The 15760-nt window shown below is 45.4% G+C and overlaps 1 protein-coding gene across 1 annotated transcript in view; it reads left to right on the top strand.

The window, feature by feature from the left end:
* Positions 1-2373: 2373 nt before the first annotated feature.
* Positions 2374-15760, top strand: part of WNT4 (Wnt family member 4) — a 32431-nt gene continuing 19044 nt past the window's right edge. Inside the window, exon 1 of the mRNA XM_070759075.1 lies at positions 2374-2547. Coding sequence (XP_070615176.1) covers positions 2471-2547 — 77 coding nt within the window. The 5' untranslated portion in view covers positions 2374-2470. The remainder of the gene's footprint in view (positions 2548-15760) is intronic.

The following is a 15760-nucleotide window of genomic DNA, read 5'->3' on the forward strand; positions in this document are numbered from 1 at the left end:
CGCAGGGCAGAGCCGCGGTGAGGACAAACGCCGGGCGCAGAGAGAAAGGCAGAGCAGGTCAAGGCCTGCCTGCGGTTCCAGTCTCGTTGGGGCTCTCGGCTCAGCCCGGCTTAGAGGTGGCTCCCGCTAATGCCAGAACGGGCTGAGCGCAGAACCACGCCTGCCTCCTGCCATTAGTCACCGGTTTTTTCCCAAGCCCGAGCTGGTTTTGCTGTTGTTGTGGTTTTTTTAAAAAATAAAACAATTCTCATAAAGTCACATTGTCAACTCAGCGGCGTCTATTTTATTCCTATCAGAAAAAGTTTCACTAGGCCGCTGGAAAGACGGGTGGACAGGCCCAGTTTTGGTCACCAGCAATTTTTATATTAAAAAAATTATATATATATATTCTACTGCAGGGATCTCCCAAATTTGGGATTTTTTAAGCCTTTCTGAACTTCAATTCCCACATCTGGAAGTCTGGACTTTAGTTCTCAGATTTCCTCTGCCATCTGTCAGAGGAAGGGGTCACACTAGAAGACCTCTGAGGTCCAACCTTAGGATCTACTTATGTTCTGCTGCAGGGATTCCCCAATCCAGCACTTTTACGCCTTGTGAACTTCAATTCCCACATCTATCTGGACTTTGGTTCTCAGATTGTCTGTCTGGAACTATATATAGGGTCTCCTGCTGGAGCAGGGGGGGTCAGACTAGAAGACCTCCAAGGTCCCTTCAAACTTTATGGTTCCAGTTATGTTCTACTGCAGGGATCTCCCAAACTTGGGAATTTTTAAGCCTTTTTGAACTTTAACACCCATAGATATCTTCCCCGAAAGGGTGGAGAGGATCTCCTATCGGAGCAGAGGGGGTCAGACTAGACAACCTCCGAGGTCCCTTCCGACTTTATGGTTCTACTTATTGTTCTATTGCAGGGATCTCCCAATCTGGCACCTTTAGGCCTTGCGGACTTCAATGCCCACATGTCTGGACTTTAGTTCCCAGATGTCCTCTGCCCACTGTATAGGGTCTCCTGCTAAAGCAGGGGGTCAGACTAGAAGACCTCTAAGGTCCCTTGTGATTTTATGATTCTACTTATTGTTCTACTGCAGTGATCTCCCAATCCAGCACCTTTACGCCTTGCAGACTTCAATGCTCACATATCTGTCTGGACTTTAGTTCCCAGATGTCCTCTGCCGTCTGTCAGAGGAGGAGGTCAGACTAGACGACCCCTAAGGTCCCTTCTGACTTTATGGTTCTACTTATTGTTCTACTGCAGGGATTTCCCAATCCGGCACCTCTATGCCTTGTGGATTTCAATGCCCACACATCTGTCTGGACTTTGTTTCCCAGATGTCCTCTGCCCACTGCCTGCTGGAGAAGGGGGTCAGACTAGAAGACCTCCAAGCTCCCTTCCAACTTCGTGGTTCTACTTATTGTTCTAGTGCAGGGATCTCCCAATCTGGCACCTTTAGGCCTTGCGAACATCAATGCCCACCTATCTGTCTGGACATTAGTTCCCTCCATCTGTCAGAGGAGGAGGTCAGACTAGATGACCCCTAAGGTCCCTTCCGACTTGATGAGTCTATTTATGTTCTAAACAGGTTTATGCCTTAGGAACATCAATGCCCATGTATGTCTGCCCCGAGAGCGTGGAGAGGGTCTCCTTTTGGAGGGGCAAGGGTCGGACTAGAAGACCTCCAAGGTCCCTTCCAACTTTATGGTTCTACTTATTGTTCTACTGCAGGGATCGCCCAAACTGGCACCTTTACGCCTTGTGAACGTCAATGCCCACCTGTCTGTCTGGACTTTAGTTCCCAGATGTCCTCTGCCATCTGTCAGAGGAGGAGGTCAGACTAGACGACCTCCAAGGTCCCTTCCAACTATATGGTTCTACTTATAGTTCTACTGCAGGGATCTCCCAATCCGGCACCTTTAGGCCGTGCGAACTTCAATGTCCACATATCTGTCTGGACTTTAGTTCCCAGATGTCCTCTGCCCATTGTATAGGGTCTCCTGCTCCAGCAGGGGGGTCAGGCTAGACGACCTCCAAGGTCCCTTCCGACTTGATGAGTCTACTTATGTTCTAAACAGGTTTAAGCCTGGAGAGCGTGGAGAGGGTCTCCTTTCGGAGGGGCATGGGTCGGACTAGAGGACCTCGGAGGTGCCCCCCCTCCCGGCTGCCATCCCGCCCGAGGCCGGGCTGGGCGGCGCGGCGGCGCTCCGCCTCGGGGGTGTCCCCGTCCCCGCCCCCGAGAGCCGCCCCCCTGGGGCCGCGCCCCGCCCGCCCGCATCCCGGGAGCGCCCGGCCCCGCGCTGACAGTCCGGCGCTCCGCTCCGGCCGCCTCTCGCTGCTGCTGCTGCTGCTGCCCCGGCCGGCCGGGCCGAGCGGGCGGCGGCGGCGGCGCCCCCACCGACACCTGAGCGGCCGTCCCCTCCCCGCCGCGTGCCCCGGGCGGAGGGCCGGGCTGGGCGGTCCCCGCGTCCCCGCAGGATGAGCCCCGGCCGCCTCCTGCGCTCGCTGCCGCTGCTCATCCTCGCCGCCGCCTCGGCCAACGCCAGCAACTGGCTGTGAGTGGAGGGGGGGCGGGCAGGTGCGCCCCCGGCTCGGGCTGGCCTTACCTGGGCGGAGGGGGGCGGGGGGCTTGAGGGGGGAGCAAGGCGGGGGAGGGAAAGGAGAGGGAGAGCGCGGGGCTGGAGCCCTACGGCGCTCTGTGCATGCTCGGAGGAAATTATTGCACCGGCGCTTTGTGCATGCTCAGAGGGATTGGCAGGAGGGGGCATTCTCAAGAGGGCGCTCTGTGCATGCTCGGAGGCATTGGCTCTGTTCGTTTCTCATAGGAATTGGCTGGCCGGCGCTCTGTGCATGCTCAGAAGGTGTGGCTGCAGCGGCGCTCTGGGCACGCTCGGAGGAATTGGCGGGGAGAGGGGCATTCTCAAGAGGACGGGCTGCAGCGGCGCTCTGTGCACTCTCGGAGGAATTGGCTTTTGCATGCGCAGGGATTGGCTGGGGGCATTCTCAAGACAGCGGGTTTTCTCGGCGCTCTGTGCATGCTCAGAGGAATTGACTGTGCATACTCAGAGGAATTGGCTGGGGGCATTTTTAAGGGGGCGGGCTGCACCGGCGTTCTGTGCATGCTCAGAGAAGCGGCTGCTGCACCAGTGCTGGGGGCATTCTCAAGACGGATGGCTGCACCGGCGCTCTGTGCATGCTCGGAAGAACGGCTGTACTAGCGATCTGCCTGCGCGGAGAAACGATGGACCAGCGCTCTGCACGCCCAAGAGAATTGATTGCACCGATACTTTGTGCACGCTCAGAGAACTGGCTGCAGCGGCGCTCTGTGCACGCTCAGAGGACCGGCTGCCCTGGCGCTTTGTGCATGCTCGTAGGACCTGCTGCACCAGAGCTCTGTGCAAGCTTAAGAGGGCCGGCTGCTTTAGCGCTCTGGCCATGCTCAGGCAACCGGCTGCACCAGCGTTCTTTTTAAGCTCAGAGGACCGGCGGGAGGGGGGAACGCTGTCCTGAAAGGCAGAAAGGCGGTGCATTCAGTTTTGAGAAGGGGGGGCACCGCGGGGCCTGCATTCAGCGGGGAGACCCGAACGTGGGAGGGGGGGCGGAATTGTAAGGCTTCCCGGGTCACTCCTGCACTCATTCCCACGACGCGTTAGAACCGGCGGCTGTTGGAATTTGCAAACTATTTGGAATTGTTTGAACGTTTTGTTACTCCGGGGAAAAAGGGAGTTTTTTGGTTGTTGTCGTTTGTATCTTTGCGCCTGGTGAGCCTCCCGGAGTAACTTGGAGGTAAGGCAGGCGGATAAAAATGTTTTATCAATAAAGCAAAAATAAATGGATTAAAACCAGGGGAGAATCCAAGCTAGCAAGCAGTTTTTGCTTAAGTTTTCCTTTCTATGGATTGGAGAGAAGGAGATTGGGAAGCACAAGTGGGGTGGCCTACCTAGCAGGGCTGTTGTGAATTGACAGACAGGAAGAGATAGAGACAGGTGAGTGATACTAGATGATAGGCAGGTAGGTGAAAGGAGAGAAGATCTTTTGCTGGATGGAAACTTTTTAAAGGATCACAAAAAAACCAGGATGCAGCCAAGCTGGGGAATACTGTAAATGCCAAGTATCCAGGTTACTGCCACGAATTCGAATGTTGATCCAACTTATCTCCTCCGTCCGCTGGTTTGAAAGCTTGTAATCTATAACTTTCCTGGGCAAACCTTTTATTCTGGGTAAACAATAAAAGGCCACTTTTTAAGGGAGTTATCTATCAATTCCTGGCGCGATAAGGCTTCAAATGGCCGGCCTCCTTCTTTTAAAGTCAACCGAAGGGACGGTTTTTTTGGAAAATGTGTGAGTTTTATTTCCATTTATTCATTTCCCCACCCATTTCTTGAATTGAGTGTATCGAGAACTGGAGATCGGGATGCTAATGGGTTTTGGTTTTTTTTGCAAAGGGCCCCCAATCCTGCTGGTAAAACTGAGGCCCGGGATTGGAAAGACTTGTGTTTTGTGGATATTATTATGCACCATAAACAGATCGGAACTCTGCAGCTTCCCACTGTTTTTATGTATGTTGTGTGTGTGTGTATATATACTGTATATATATATACTGTACACTGCTCAAAAAAATAAAGGGAACATCTACACGACACAATATAACTCCAAGTCGATCAAACTTCTGTGAAATCCAACTGTCCACTTAGGAAGCAACACTGATTGACAGTCAATTTCACCTGCTGTTGTGCACATTCAACTTTGTACAGAACAAAGTATTCCGTGGGAATATTTCATTCATTCAGATCTTGGATGTGTTCTTTGAGTGTTCCTTTTATTTTTTTTGAGCAGTGTGTGTGTGTGTGTGTGTGTAACCTATTTTTATATCTATATATACCTATCTACATCCTTCTTTTGTGCTTGCTTAAGTTTCCATATACCCAAATATCTTCTCTTTCTTCTCTATCTACCATCTCTCCTCTCTCCCTCCTCTATTGTCTGTCTGTCTGTCTCTCTAATTATCTACCATCTCTCTCACACATCTTTTTCTCTCTTATCTATTGTCTCCGTCTGTCTATCTACTCCCCCCCTCTCATCTGTCTATCTACCACCTCTCTCCTTCTCTTTCCTCTATTGTTTGTCTGTTTGTTTGTTTGTTTGTTTGTTTGTTTGTCTATCTACCATCTCTTTCTCTCCCACACACCTTTCTCTCTCTCATTTATTATCTGTCTATCCGCCATCTCTCTCTCATCTATTATCTCTGTCTCTATCTACCACCTCTTTCTTTTCTCCTTTTGTTTGTCTTTCTGTCTAACTCTCTACCATCTCTCATTCTCTCTCCTCTCTCTCATCTATTGTCTGTCTATCCACCATCTCTCTGTTTGTCTCTCCTCTATTGTCTATCTACCATCTCTCTCTCACACACCTTTCTCTCTCTCTCTCTCATCTATTATCTTTGTCTCCACCATCTCTTTCTTGTCTGTCTAACTAACTACCATCTCTCGTTCTTTCTTTCTCTCATCTATTGTCTCTGTCTCTGTCTATCTACCACCTCTCTCTCTTTCCTCTTGTTTGTCTGTCTACCTACCATCTCTCATTCTCTCTTTCTCTCTCTCATCTATTGTCTCTGTCTCTGTTTATCTATCACCTCTCTTTTCTCTCCTCTTGTTTGTCTATCTACCATCTCTCGTTCTTTCATTCTCTCTTACCTCTCTCTCATCTATTGTCTCTGTCTCTATCTACTATCTCTCTCTTTTCTTTAATCTTCTTTGTCTATCTACCTACCATCTCTTGTTCTCTCTCTCTTTCTTCTCTATTGTCTGTCTATCCACCATCTCTGTGTGTCTCTCCTCTATTTTCTGTCTATCTACCATCTCTCTTTCTCTCTATCTCACCTTTCTCTCTCTCATCTATTATCTTTGTCTCCACCATCTCTCTCTCTCGTCTCTGTCTGTCTATCCACCATCTCTGTGTGTCTCCCCTGTGTCTCCCCTATTGTCTGTCTGTCTAACTATCTAGCTACCATCTCTCTCACACATGCACACACACACACACACACACACAAAATAGAGAGGGCAGGAAGCTGGGCAGATTATGAAGATATATATTGGTTTTTTTCAAAGTATAACATTCAAAGAAAAATATAAAAAAAGTAGTGGAAAAGTAAAACGGGGAGGGGAAAGAAATGAAATATTGTGTAAAGGGGAGAAAGGGAAAGGAAAAAAAGGCACCAACTTCTGCCTCTCTTGAGCCCAGTAGAAGATAAAACAATATGATAACTGTAGCATTTTTGCTTTTATGGTCTGGTCCTGTTTTCAAGAGGAAAACAAAACAGTTGAGATCAGAACTTAGCTGGGATCTTCCTTTGCTTGAAATGGATGCTTTTTATAGTCAGAAGAAGGGACCGTCTCTTATTTTGGGCATTTGGAAAAAGGGGGGGGGGGGAAGGCAATTTATCGCTTTTAAAAGGTTGGAGAATTAGAATTTGTGAAGACCTTTTCACACAGGGATTATAAATTGCTGCCTATCGACAGCTACACCTTGACTTACAACAGTTTGTTTAGTGTTTATTTATTTTTATTTTATTTGTTTTGTCACATACGTATTGGTGGTATACAAAGATATACTAATATTTATATATATGATACTAGTAAAAAAAAAGGAAACATTAGGACAGGGGACGGAAGGCACGTGGTGCACTTATGCACGCCCCTTACGGACCTCTTATGGGAGAGGTCAACAGTGGACAGTCTAAGGGTAAAGTTTTAGGGGTTAAGTGATGATACTACAGAGTCCAGTAGTGAGTTCCAGGCATCAACTACTCGGCTACTAAAGTCGCATTTCCTGCAGTCGAGTTTGGAGCGGTTTACTTGGAGTTTGTATCTGTTGTGTGCTCGAGTGTTGTTGTGGTTGAAGCTGAAGTAGGAAGGATGTAGCAGATGATTTTATGGGCTATGCTTAGGTTGTTTAAGGTGACGTAGTTCTAAGCTTTCTCAACCTAGGATTGTGAGTAGTAGCGTAGGGTATTCTGTTGCGAGTGGAGGAGAGCTCTTCTCGTAAAGTATCTCTGGACATTTTCTAGAGTTTATGTCCGAAATGCAGTGTGGGTCCCTGACAGATGAGCTGTATTCGAGGATTGGCGAAAGTTTTGTAAGCTCTGGTTAGTAGTGTTAGATTACCAGAGCAGAAGCTACGTAGGATTAGGTTAACAACTCTTTTGGGGATGTTGTTGTTGTCCGTCCAAAATTAGAACCCCCCCCAAAAAAAAAGTGACATAGGATCATTGTTCGTACTACATGATTTACTGACCCGCATTTGGGACCATTGTGACATCCTCTGGGAGGTGTCACATGATTCACTTTTGTGACTTTCTGACAAGTCAAGGCTGAACCACCATTCAATTTAACAACTGCTGGGATTCACTTAACGACCAGGTCGGGCAAGGTCATAAAACGAGGCAAAATCCACTCAATGTCTCCACTTGAACTGCGGAATTTTGGGGCTCAGTTGTTGTAGCACCGTTCGTATTTTAATCCTGAAAGCTAAGTCGCCGGCCAAATTTATAGCCCGCCCTGATTTTTCTTTCCTCCCGACAACAAGCGTGATTAACAATATCATAAAAAAAACTGGAAGGTAAATATTTGCACCTTAAATGATGACCCCGGATGTGGAGCCAGGAACTAAGTTCAAGGGAAATTGGGGCGAGCCGTGGAACCGTTGCAATGTTTCAATTATCCTTGGAATAAGAGACATGAAGCCCATTTTTTTCAAAAATGTGGCCCTGAATTCTTTAGTGCAGGGGTCTCCAAACTTGCCAGCAGAATTCTGGGAGTTGAAGTCCACAAGTTTTAAGTTTGAGAGTTGGAAGTTTACAAATCTTAATTATGGGAGTTGGAAGTTCAGAATTCTTAATTCTGGGAGTTGGAAGTCCACAAGTCTTAATTCTGGGAGTTGGAAGTTCAGAATTCTTAATTCTGGGAGTTGGAAGTTGACAATTCTTAATTCTGGGAGTTGAAGTCCACAAGTCTTAATTCTGGGAGTTGGAAGTTCACAATTCTTAATTCTGGGAGTTGAAAGTCCACAAGTCTTAATTCTGGGAGTTGGAAGTTCACAATTCTTAATTCTGGGAGTTGGAAGTTCACAAGTCTTAATTCTGGGAGTTGGAAGTTCAGAATTCTTAATCCTGGGAGTTGGAAGTCCACAAGTCTTAATTCTGGGAGTTGGAAGTCCACAAGTCTTAATTCTGGGAGTTGGAAGTCCACAAGTCTTAATTCTGGGAGTTGGAAGTTCACAATTCTTAATCCTGGGAGTTGGAAGTCCACAATTCTTAATTCTGGGAGTTGGAAGTTCACAATTCTTAATTCTGGGAGTTGGAAGTTCACAATTCTTAATTCTGGGAGTTGAAAGTCCACAAGTCTTAATTCTGGGAGTTGGAAGTTCACAAGTCTTAATTCTGGGAGTTGGAAGTTCAGAATTTTTAATCCTGGGAGTTGGAAGTCCACAATTCTTAATTCTGGGAGTTGGAAGTCCACAAGTCTTAATTCTGGGAGTTGGAAGTTCAGAATTTTTAATCCTGGGAGTTGGAAGTCCACAATTCTTAATTCTGGGAGTTGGAAGTTCACAAGTCTTAATTCTGGGAGTTGGAAGTTCAGAATTTTTAATCCTGGGAGTTGGAAGTCCACAATTCTTAATTCTGGGAGTTGAAAGTTCAGAATTCTTAATCCTGGGAGTTGGAAGTCCACAATTCTTAATTCTGGGAGTTGGAAGTTCAGAATTTTTAATCCTGGGAGTTGGAAGTCCACAATTCTTAATTCTGGGAGTTGGAAGTCCACAAGTCTTAATTCTGGGAGTTGGAAGTCCACAAGTCTTAATTTGGACAGTTAAAATTCCCCAAGTTTTAAAAATGGCCAAGTTTGGAGACCCCTGCCTTAAGAGAAAAGGCCATCATGAAAAAATATCAGTGGTTTTCTCCCCGCATTCACCCACTGCCCCTTTCTTGTTGCATGTTGTGTAAATCCAGCTTGCTTTGGCAGAAACACAATCCTGCTGGTTGCGATGGTGGGATTCGAACTCGGTCGAACATAATTTCTTCCAATTCTGGGTAGGTTTTTTTCAACGTGTCTGTGTGTGTATGTGTGTGTTTTCAGCATTGTTCAGCCCATATTGGGACAGTTGCATTTCTCTCCCTACCCCCCCCCCCATTCAGGTCTCATTTTGGTTCTTTTTTTACCTTGAGATGAGCAATACGTCCCAGGGGGGGGGATTTTGAAGCAAATGAGCCGATTTTTCAAAGAGATATTAAAAATCCTTGGAGCCGTTTCACGCTGGGCTGTGTCTTGTCCTGTCAAAAAAAAATTCTCCTCTCCCCCCCCTTTCAGCTTCGCTGACTTTTTTGGAGGGAGGGGTGGATGGGGGGGTTTAGTTGTGTGTCACTAACCAGTTTGCATCTGTTGAGATGGGGTGTGTGTGTGTGTAGGGGGTTCCTTGGCAGTGTTTATTTGTGTGTGTGTGTTCTCGGGCCTGTGTGCCCAGGTGTTGTGAGCCGTTCCACCCATTTTTTTAAAACTCTGGTGACAAACTTATTCTTTAGTTTAGGCAGTTGATGAGAAATGAACATTATACATATGTGTGTGTGTGTGTGTGTGTGTGTGTGTGTGTGTGTGAATCTTGGCATATTCGGGTTTATTCCCATGAAAATCTACAAACACACACACACACACACACATATATATATATATACACCAGGGTGATTTGACACAAAAATATGTAACCCTTCCCTGGTGCAGAGCTGAAGGGATTGGATACTGTAGCCTAGAGGATAATTCTCTGCCTTACAAGGCAAAGGTTGCAGGTTCAAGTCCCAGTGGGTATGGCTAGCTGATGAGGCCAAAATAAGGCTGAAATAGATCTATCCTAGCCTCCCTTAATTTTCAAATTCAGCAAAAAAAAAAAAAGTTACATACATACATACATACATACATACATACATACATACATACATGCATATATATAAAACCAGAAAACCTGCCCAGATTAGCGGTTAAGCTTTCGCAAAGCGTTTCATAATAACACAAGACAGTGGTTTTGTGTATGTGTGTGTGTGTGTGTGTCTTGGCATATTTGGGTTTATTCCCATGAAAATCTACGAAAACACACACACATATATATATAAAAGAAGAAAACCTGCCCAGATTAGTGGTTTACCTTTCGCAAAGTGTTTCATAATAACACAAGACAGTGGTTTTTGTGTGTGTGTGCGCGTGCGCTCCCAAGTGCCTTTGCTGGCTAGCTTGTCACAACCCGTGTGCTTCGCAGCTTTGCAAATAAATAAATAAAATAATTAAACTTTCTTCAGCCTGGCTGCATTATTAACCATGACGGCGCTTAAAAATAAATTCAATAATAATAACTGCAGGTGGTCCTCCACTTAACGAAAGTTTGTTTAGCGACCGGCCAGGGTTACAAGGGGACCCCGGAAAAAAAACGTAGTAGCATCCTCAGGGTCAGGTGGTCAAAAGCCCTACATGGCATCGGACCAGAATACTTCCGGGACCGCCTTCTGCCGCACGAATCCCAGCGGCCGATTAGATCCCACAGAGTTGGCCTTCTCTGGATCCCGTCAACCAAACAGGACCCAGGGGAAGAGTCTTCTCTGTGGTGGCCCCGGCCCTCTGGAACCAACTCCCCACGGAGATTGGGGGGGGTCGTAAGTTGAGGATTCCCTGTGGCTTTTTGTTCCCAGAGTTGTGGGTACATCGATGGTTGGAAGTTTTTTAAGAAAAGCTTGGAGAAGGATGGTATAATAAGCACTCCTCCCTTTACGCAGCGGGTTGGACTAGAAAACCTCCGTAGGTCCCCTTCCATTTCTATAATTCTAAAAACAAAGTCTTTAGAGGAAAGAGATTGATAGTAATTTGGGGTTAGGCTCATTTTTCTTCTCTCCCCCCCTCCCCACCTCTCCATCCTTCCGAAGGATTTTGTAGCTGCTAGCTGTAGTTCAGCGGTTCAAATCTCACCACCGGCTCGAGATCAACTCAGCCTTCCGTCCTTCCGAGGTGGGTCAAATGAGGATTGTTGGGGTTTGCAAGAGGCCGATTCTGTAAACCCCTTAGAGAGGGCTGTCAAAGCACTTAGGAAGCGGTAGATAAGTCTAAATGCTATTGCTATTATTTGTGGCAGTGAAAAGTTTGTTTAGGATTCGGTGACTAAGAAGGAATTGTATCTAGCACAAATTAATTGTCTCTAGTTTTATTGTCCGTTTTGATGATTAAAGCAACTTAGCAACCAAGCAAAAAAACACACCAGACACAATAAGAGCAAGGGTTGGGTTCCACTTAGATTCGTCACAGAAGAAGACCTTCAAGGTTGGTGGTGGTGGTGATGATATGTACTGTATATGTAATATTTGTAGATTTTCACAAGTATAGATATGAAGGTCTTGGCATATTCGGGTTTCTTCCCGTGTAAGTTTCAGAGATTTCTGGTGATGTTTCGACGAGGTCCCACTCGTCATCTTCAGACTGGTGCCTTTGTCCTTGTGCTAGGGCGAACACCCTTTTAATGAGTAACCCAAGTGTATCAAGAAAATATCCAGAGATACTTTACGAGAAGAGCCCTCCACTCCTCCACTTGCAACAGAATCCCCTACACCAGTGTTTTTCAACCAGTGTGCCGGGGCACACTAGTGTGCCGCGAGACATGGTCAGGTGTGCCGCGAAGCTCAGAGAGAAAAAAAGCAAGAGAGAGAAAAAAAGAGAGAAAGAAAGCAAGAGAGAGAGAAAGCAAGAGAGAAAGAAAGCAAGAGAGAGAGAGAAAGAAAGCAAGAGAGAAAGAGCACGAGAGAGCTAGAAAGAACAAGAGAGAGAGAGAAAACAAGAGAAAGAAAGAGAGAGAGAGAAAGAGAGGGAGGGAAGGAAGGAGAGAGAGAGAAAGACATAGAGGGAGGTAGGGAGGGAGGGAGAAAGAGAGCAAAAAAGAGGAAGGAAGGAAGAGAAAGAAAGAGGGATGGAGAGAGAGAGAAAGAAAGAGGAAGGAAGGGAGAGAAAGAGGGAGGGAGAAAGAAATAGAGTGAAGGGGAGGAAGAGAGAGAGGATTTTTTTGTCCAAACTTTTTTTAGCCGCCGCCCCCTCCCTGCTCAATGTGCCTCAGGGTTTCGTAAATGTAAAAAATGTGCCGCGGCTCAAAAAAGGTTGAAAATCACTGCCCTACACAACTAGACTTACAATCCTCAGTTCAGAAAGCTGAGAATTCGTCATCTTAAACCATGATCTAAGCGTAGCCCATAAAATCATCTGCTACAACCTCCTTCCTGTCAACGACTACTTCAGCCTCAACCACAACAACACATGAGCACACAACAGATACAAACTCGAAGTAAACGCTCCAAAGTTGACTACAGGAAATACGACTTTAGTAACCGAGGAGTTGATGCCTGGAACTCACTACCAGACTCTGCAGTATCACCACCTAACCCCCAAAACTTTACCCTTAGACTGTCCACTGTTGACCTCTCCCGATCCCTAAGAGGTCAGTAAGGGGCGTGCATAAGTGCCCCAGCGTGCATTCCGTCCCTTGTCCTCATGTTTCTCTTTTACTAGTATCGTGTATATAGATATTATTATATCTCTGTATACCACCAATATGTACTTGACAAAACAAACAAACAAAGACTGTGATTCGAATCTTGTAGTTATCTCGGGATATAACGCTGTGTAAATCTTTCTGGGGGTCCGAAGAGGGTCCTAAGCAGCCCCCCTGGGGTTTTTAAGGGTTGTTGCTTGGTTGAAAAACATTCATGGGATGCAGCCTGAAGGTTAAAAGATGGCCATGTTAGGGGGAGACACACTACGCACACAAACACACACACACACACACACAGACAGTGGTGGGACCGAGGTTGGACCAGGGCCCAGCATTCCAACCCGCTTGGCTGCTGGGAAACTGCAGTGGCCGAGGCTTGGGGCTGACCTCCCACCCAAAGTTCAGGGATTGTGGTGCCATCCCCGCTGCCTTGACCTCCCCCCCCCCCGGAGGAAAAGCCAGGATAGTTGGTGGAAGGGACAAAGGACGAGCTTACAAACCAAGAAGGGGTTTGTAAGTATATAGGGTATGGGGTCCAGGGTTCCCTGCCTAAGCAGAGGGTTGGACTAGAAGACCTCCAAGGTCCCTTCCAACTCTGTTCTGTTTCCATTCCATTATAATGCTGTACCTGTGTACTTGTATATTCTATTCTATTCCTAATTCTATTCTATTCTTATTCCTATATCCTATCCTATCCTTTCCATTCTATTCCTTATTCCTATTCTATTCTCTATTCCTAATTCTATTCTATTCCTCTATTCCTCTTCTGTTCTGTTCTATTCTTCTCTAATTCTCTATTCCTATCCTATCCTATTCTTTTTTCTTAAAGTCCGTTTCCATTTTATTCAATCTTGCTCAATTTTATCCATCGGGAAACACACAAATCCACCTGTGTAAAAATGTGTAAAATGTATAAAATCATTTCTATTCTATTCTATTCTCTATTTCTCTATTCCTATTCTATTCTTCTCTATTCTTCTCAATTTTTTTCTATTCTATTCCATATTCTATTCTATTCTATTCCTCTCTATTCTCTATTCCTATTCTATTCCATTCCATATTCTATTCTATTCTATTCCATTCCATATTCTATTCTCTATTCCTTTACTATTCCACTCCATTCCATATTCTATTCTATTCCTCTCTATTCTCTATTCCTATACTATTCTATTCCATTCCATATTCTATTCTATTCTATTCCATTCCATATTCTATGCTGTTCTATTCTATTCCATAGTCTATTCTATCTCTATTCTTTTCCATATTCTATTCTTTTCTATTCTCCTCTATTTCTATTCTATTCCTCTATTCCTATGACCCTATGTTGTCTGGGCATCAGCCCCTGCAACTAATAGCAGTAATGTACCAACCAGCCTTTTCCTACAGCTGGGAAATTCCCCTGGGTTAATCCTGCCCTCCACCTACCCGGCGAAGTTGCAGATTTTTCTTCCTTCTCTTGTCAAGAGGTGTTTGGAGTTTAAAAAGAAAAGAAAAAAAGGAAAGGGAATCTGTCAAAATGTTTAAAAGGGCTAGAAAGCTCGCAAGGCATGTTGAGACTGGCATATCTTTGCAAATTGCCTTGTATGAATTGTAGCCAGGTGTTGCATTCTTGTTCTCTCTCTCTCTCTTTCTCTCTATCCTCTCTCTCTTCTATTTCTCTCTTATCTGTCTTTATCTCTCTGCTCTTTCTCTTCTGTCTATATCTCTCTTCTCTGTCTTTATCACTCTCTCCTCTCCTCTCTCTTCTATTTCTCTCTTCTGTATCTCTTATCTGTTTTTATCTCCTCTCCCTCCTGTCTTTCTCTTTTCTACCTCAATTTCTCTCTCTTATCTCTTTATCTCTCTCTTCTTTCTCTCATCTATCTCTCTCTTATCTTTCTCTCTTCTCTCTCTCTCCTGTCTATTTCTCTCTCTTTTCTCTCTTTCTTCTATCTTTCTCATCTGTCTTTCTGTCTCTCTTCTCTCTCATCTTTATCTCACTCCTCTCTCCTGTCTTTATCTCTCTCTTCTGTTTCTTATCTGTATGTCTTCTCTCTCTCTTCTTTTCTATCTTGTCTTTCTCCTCTCTTTATTTCTCTCCTCTCTCTTCTCTCTCTCTCTTCTATTTCTTTTATCTACAGTATTTCTCTCAGCTTTTTCTCTGCCTCTCTTCTCTCTCATCTTTATCTCTCTCCTCTCTCCTGTCTTTATCTCTCTCTTCTATATGTCTTCTCTCTCTCTCTTCTGTCTCTTGTTTTCTATGTTGTCTTTCTTGTCTCTTTATTTCTCTCTCTCTTATCTATTTCTCTCTTAGCCTTTTCTCTCTCTGTCTCTCTTCTCTCATCTTTATCGCTCTCCTCTCTCTTCTGTTTTTCTCTTGTTTTTTTCTCTCTCTCTCTCTTATCTATCTTTATGTCTTCTCTCTCTCTTCTGTCTCTTATTCTCTATCTTGTCTTTCTCTTATCTTTATTTCTCCTCTTTTTTCTCTCTTCTGTCTTTATCTCACTCTCCTGTGTGTGTGTGTGTGTGTGTGTGTGTGTGTGTGTAAAAAATCTACTTCTAGTTCTCTTCCTACCTCTTTATCTACCTGCTGCTGCCTGCATGAAGTCTTTATTGAATGGGCAGATGGTTAGCAAAATTTCCTAGTATCAGTCACCTTTAGCCGGGATGTAAAAGGCAGGATATGGGCCAAGGTGCAGAATTAGTAGAAGAGGGGAATTTTATAGCTCAGGGTTGAACTTGTGAGGTCATAGGAGTCAAAGAATGACTGAGTGGGAAGGGAACCTTGGAGGTGGTCTAGTCCAGCCCCCTGCTGAAGCAGGAAACTCGTAGTCTAGATGTTGTCAATCAATCAATGAATCAGAATAGAGCAGGAAGGGAGCCTTAGAGGTCTTCTAGTCCAGCCCCCTGCTGAAGCAGGAAACTCATAGTCTAGATGTTGTCAATCAATCAATGAATCAGAATAGAGCAGGAAGGGAACCTTAGAGGTCTTCCAGTCCAGCCCCCTGCTGAAGCAGGAAACCCTGGATGCTGTCAATCAATCAATGAATCAGAATAGAGCAGGAAGGGAGCCTTAGAGGTCTTCTAGTCCAGCCCCCTGCTGAAGCAGGAAACTCGTAGTCTGGATGCTGTCAATCAATCAATGAATCAGAATAGAGCTGGAAGGGAACCTTAGAAGTCTTCCAGACTAGCCCCATGTTGAAGCAGGAAACCGTAGAGGCTGTC

Source organism: Erythrolamprus reginae, chromosome 8 (genome assembly GCF_031021105.1).
Source record: "Erythrolamprus reginae isolate rEryReg1 chromosome 8, rEryReg1.hap1, whole genome shotgun sequence".
In the NCBI taxonomy this organism is placed as follows: Eukaryota; Metazoa; Chordata; class Lepidosauria; order Squamata; family Dipsadidae; genus Erythrolamprus; species Erythrolamprus reginae.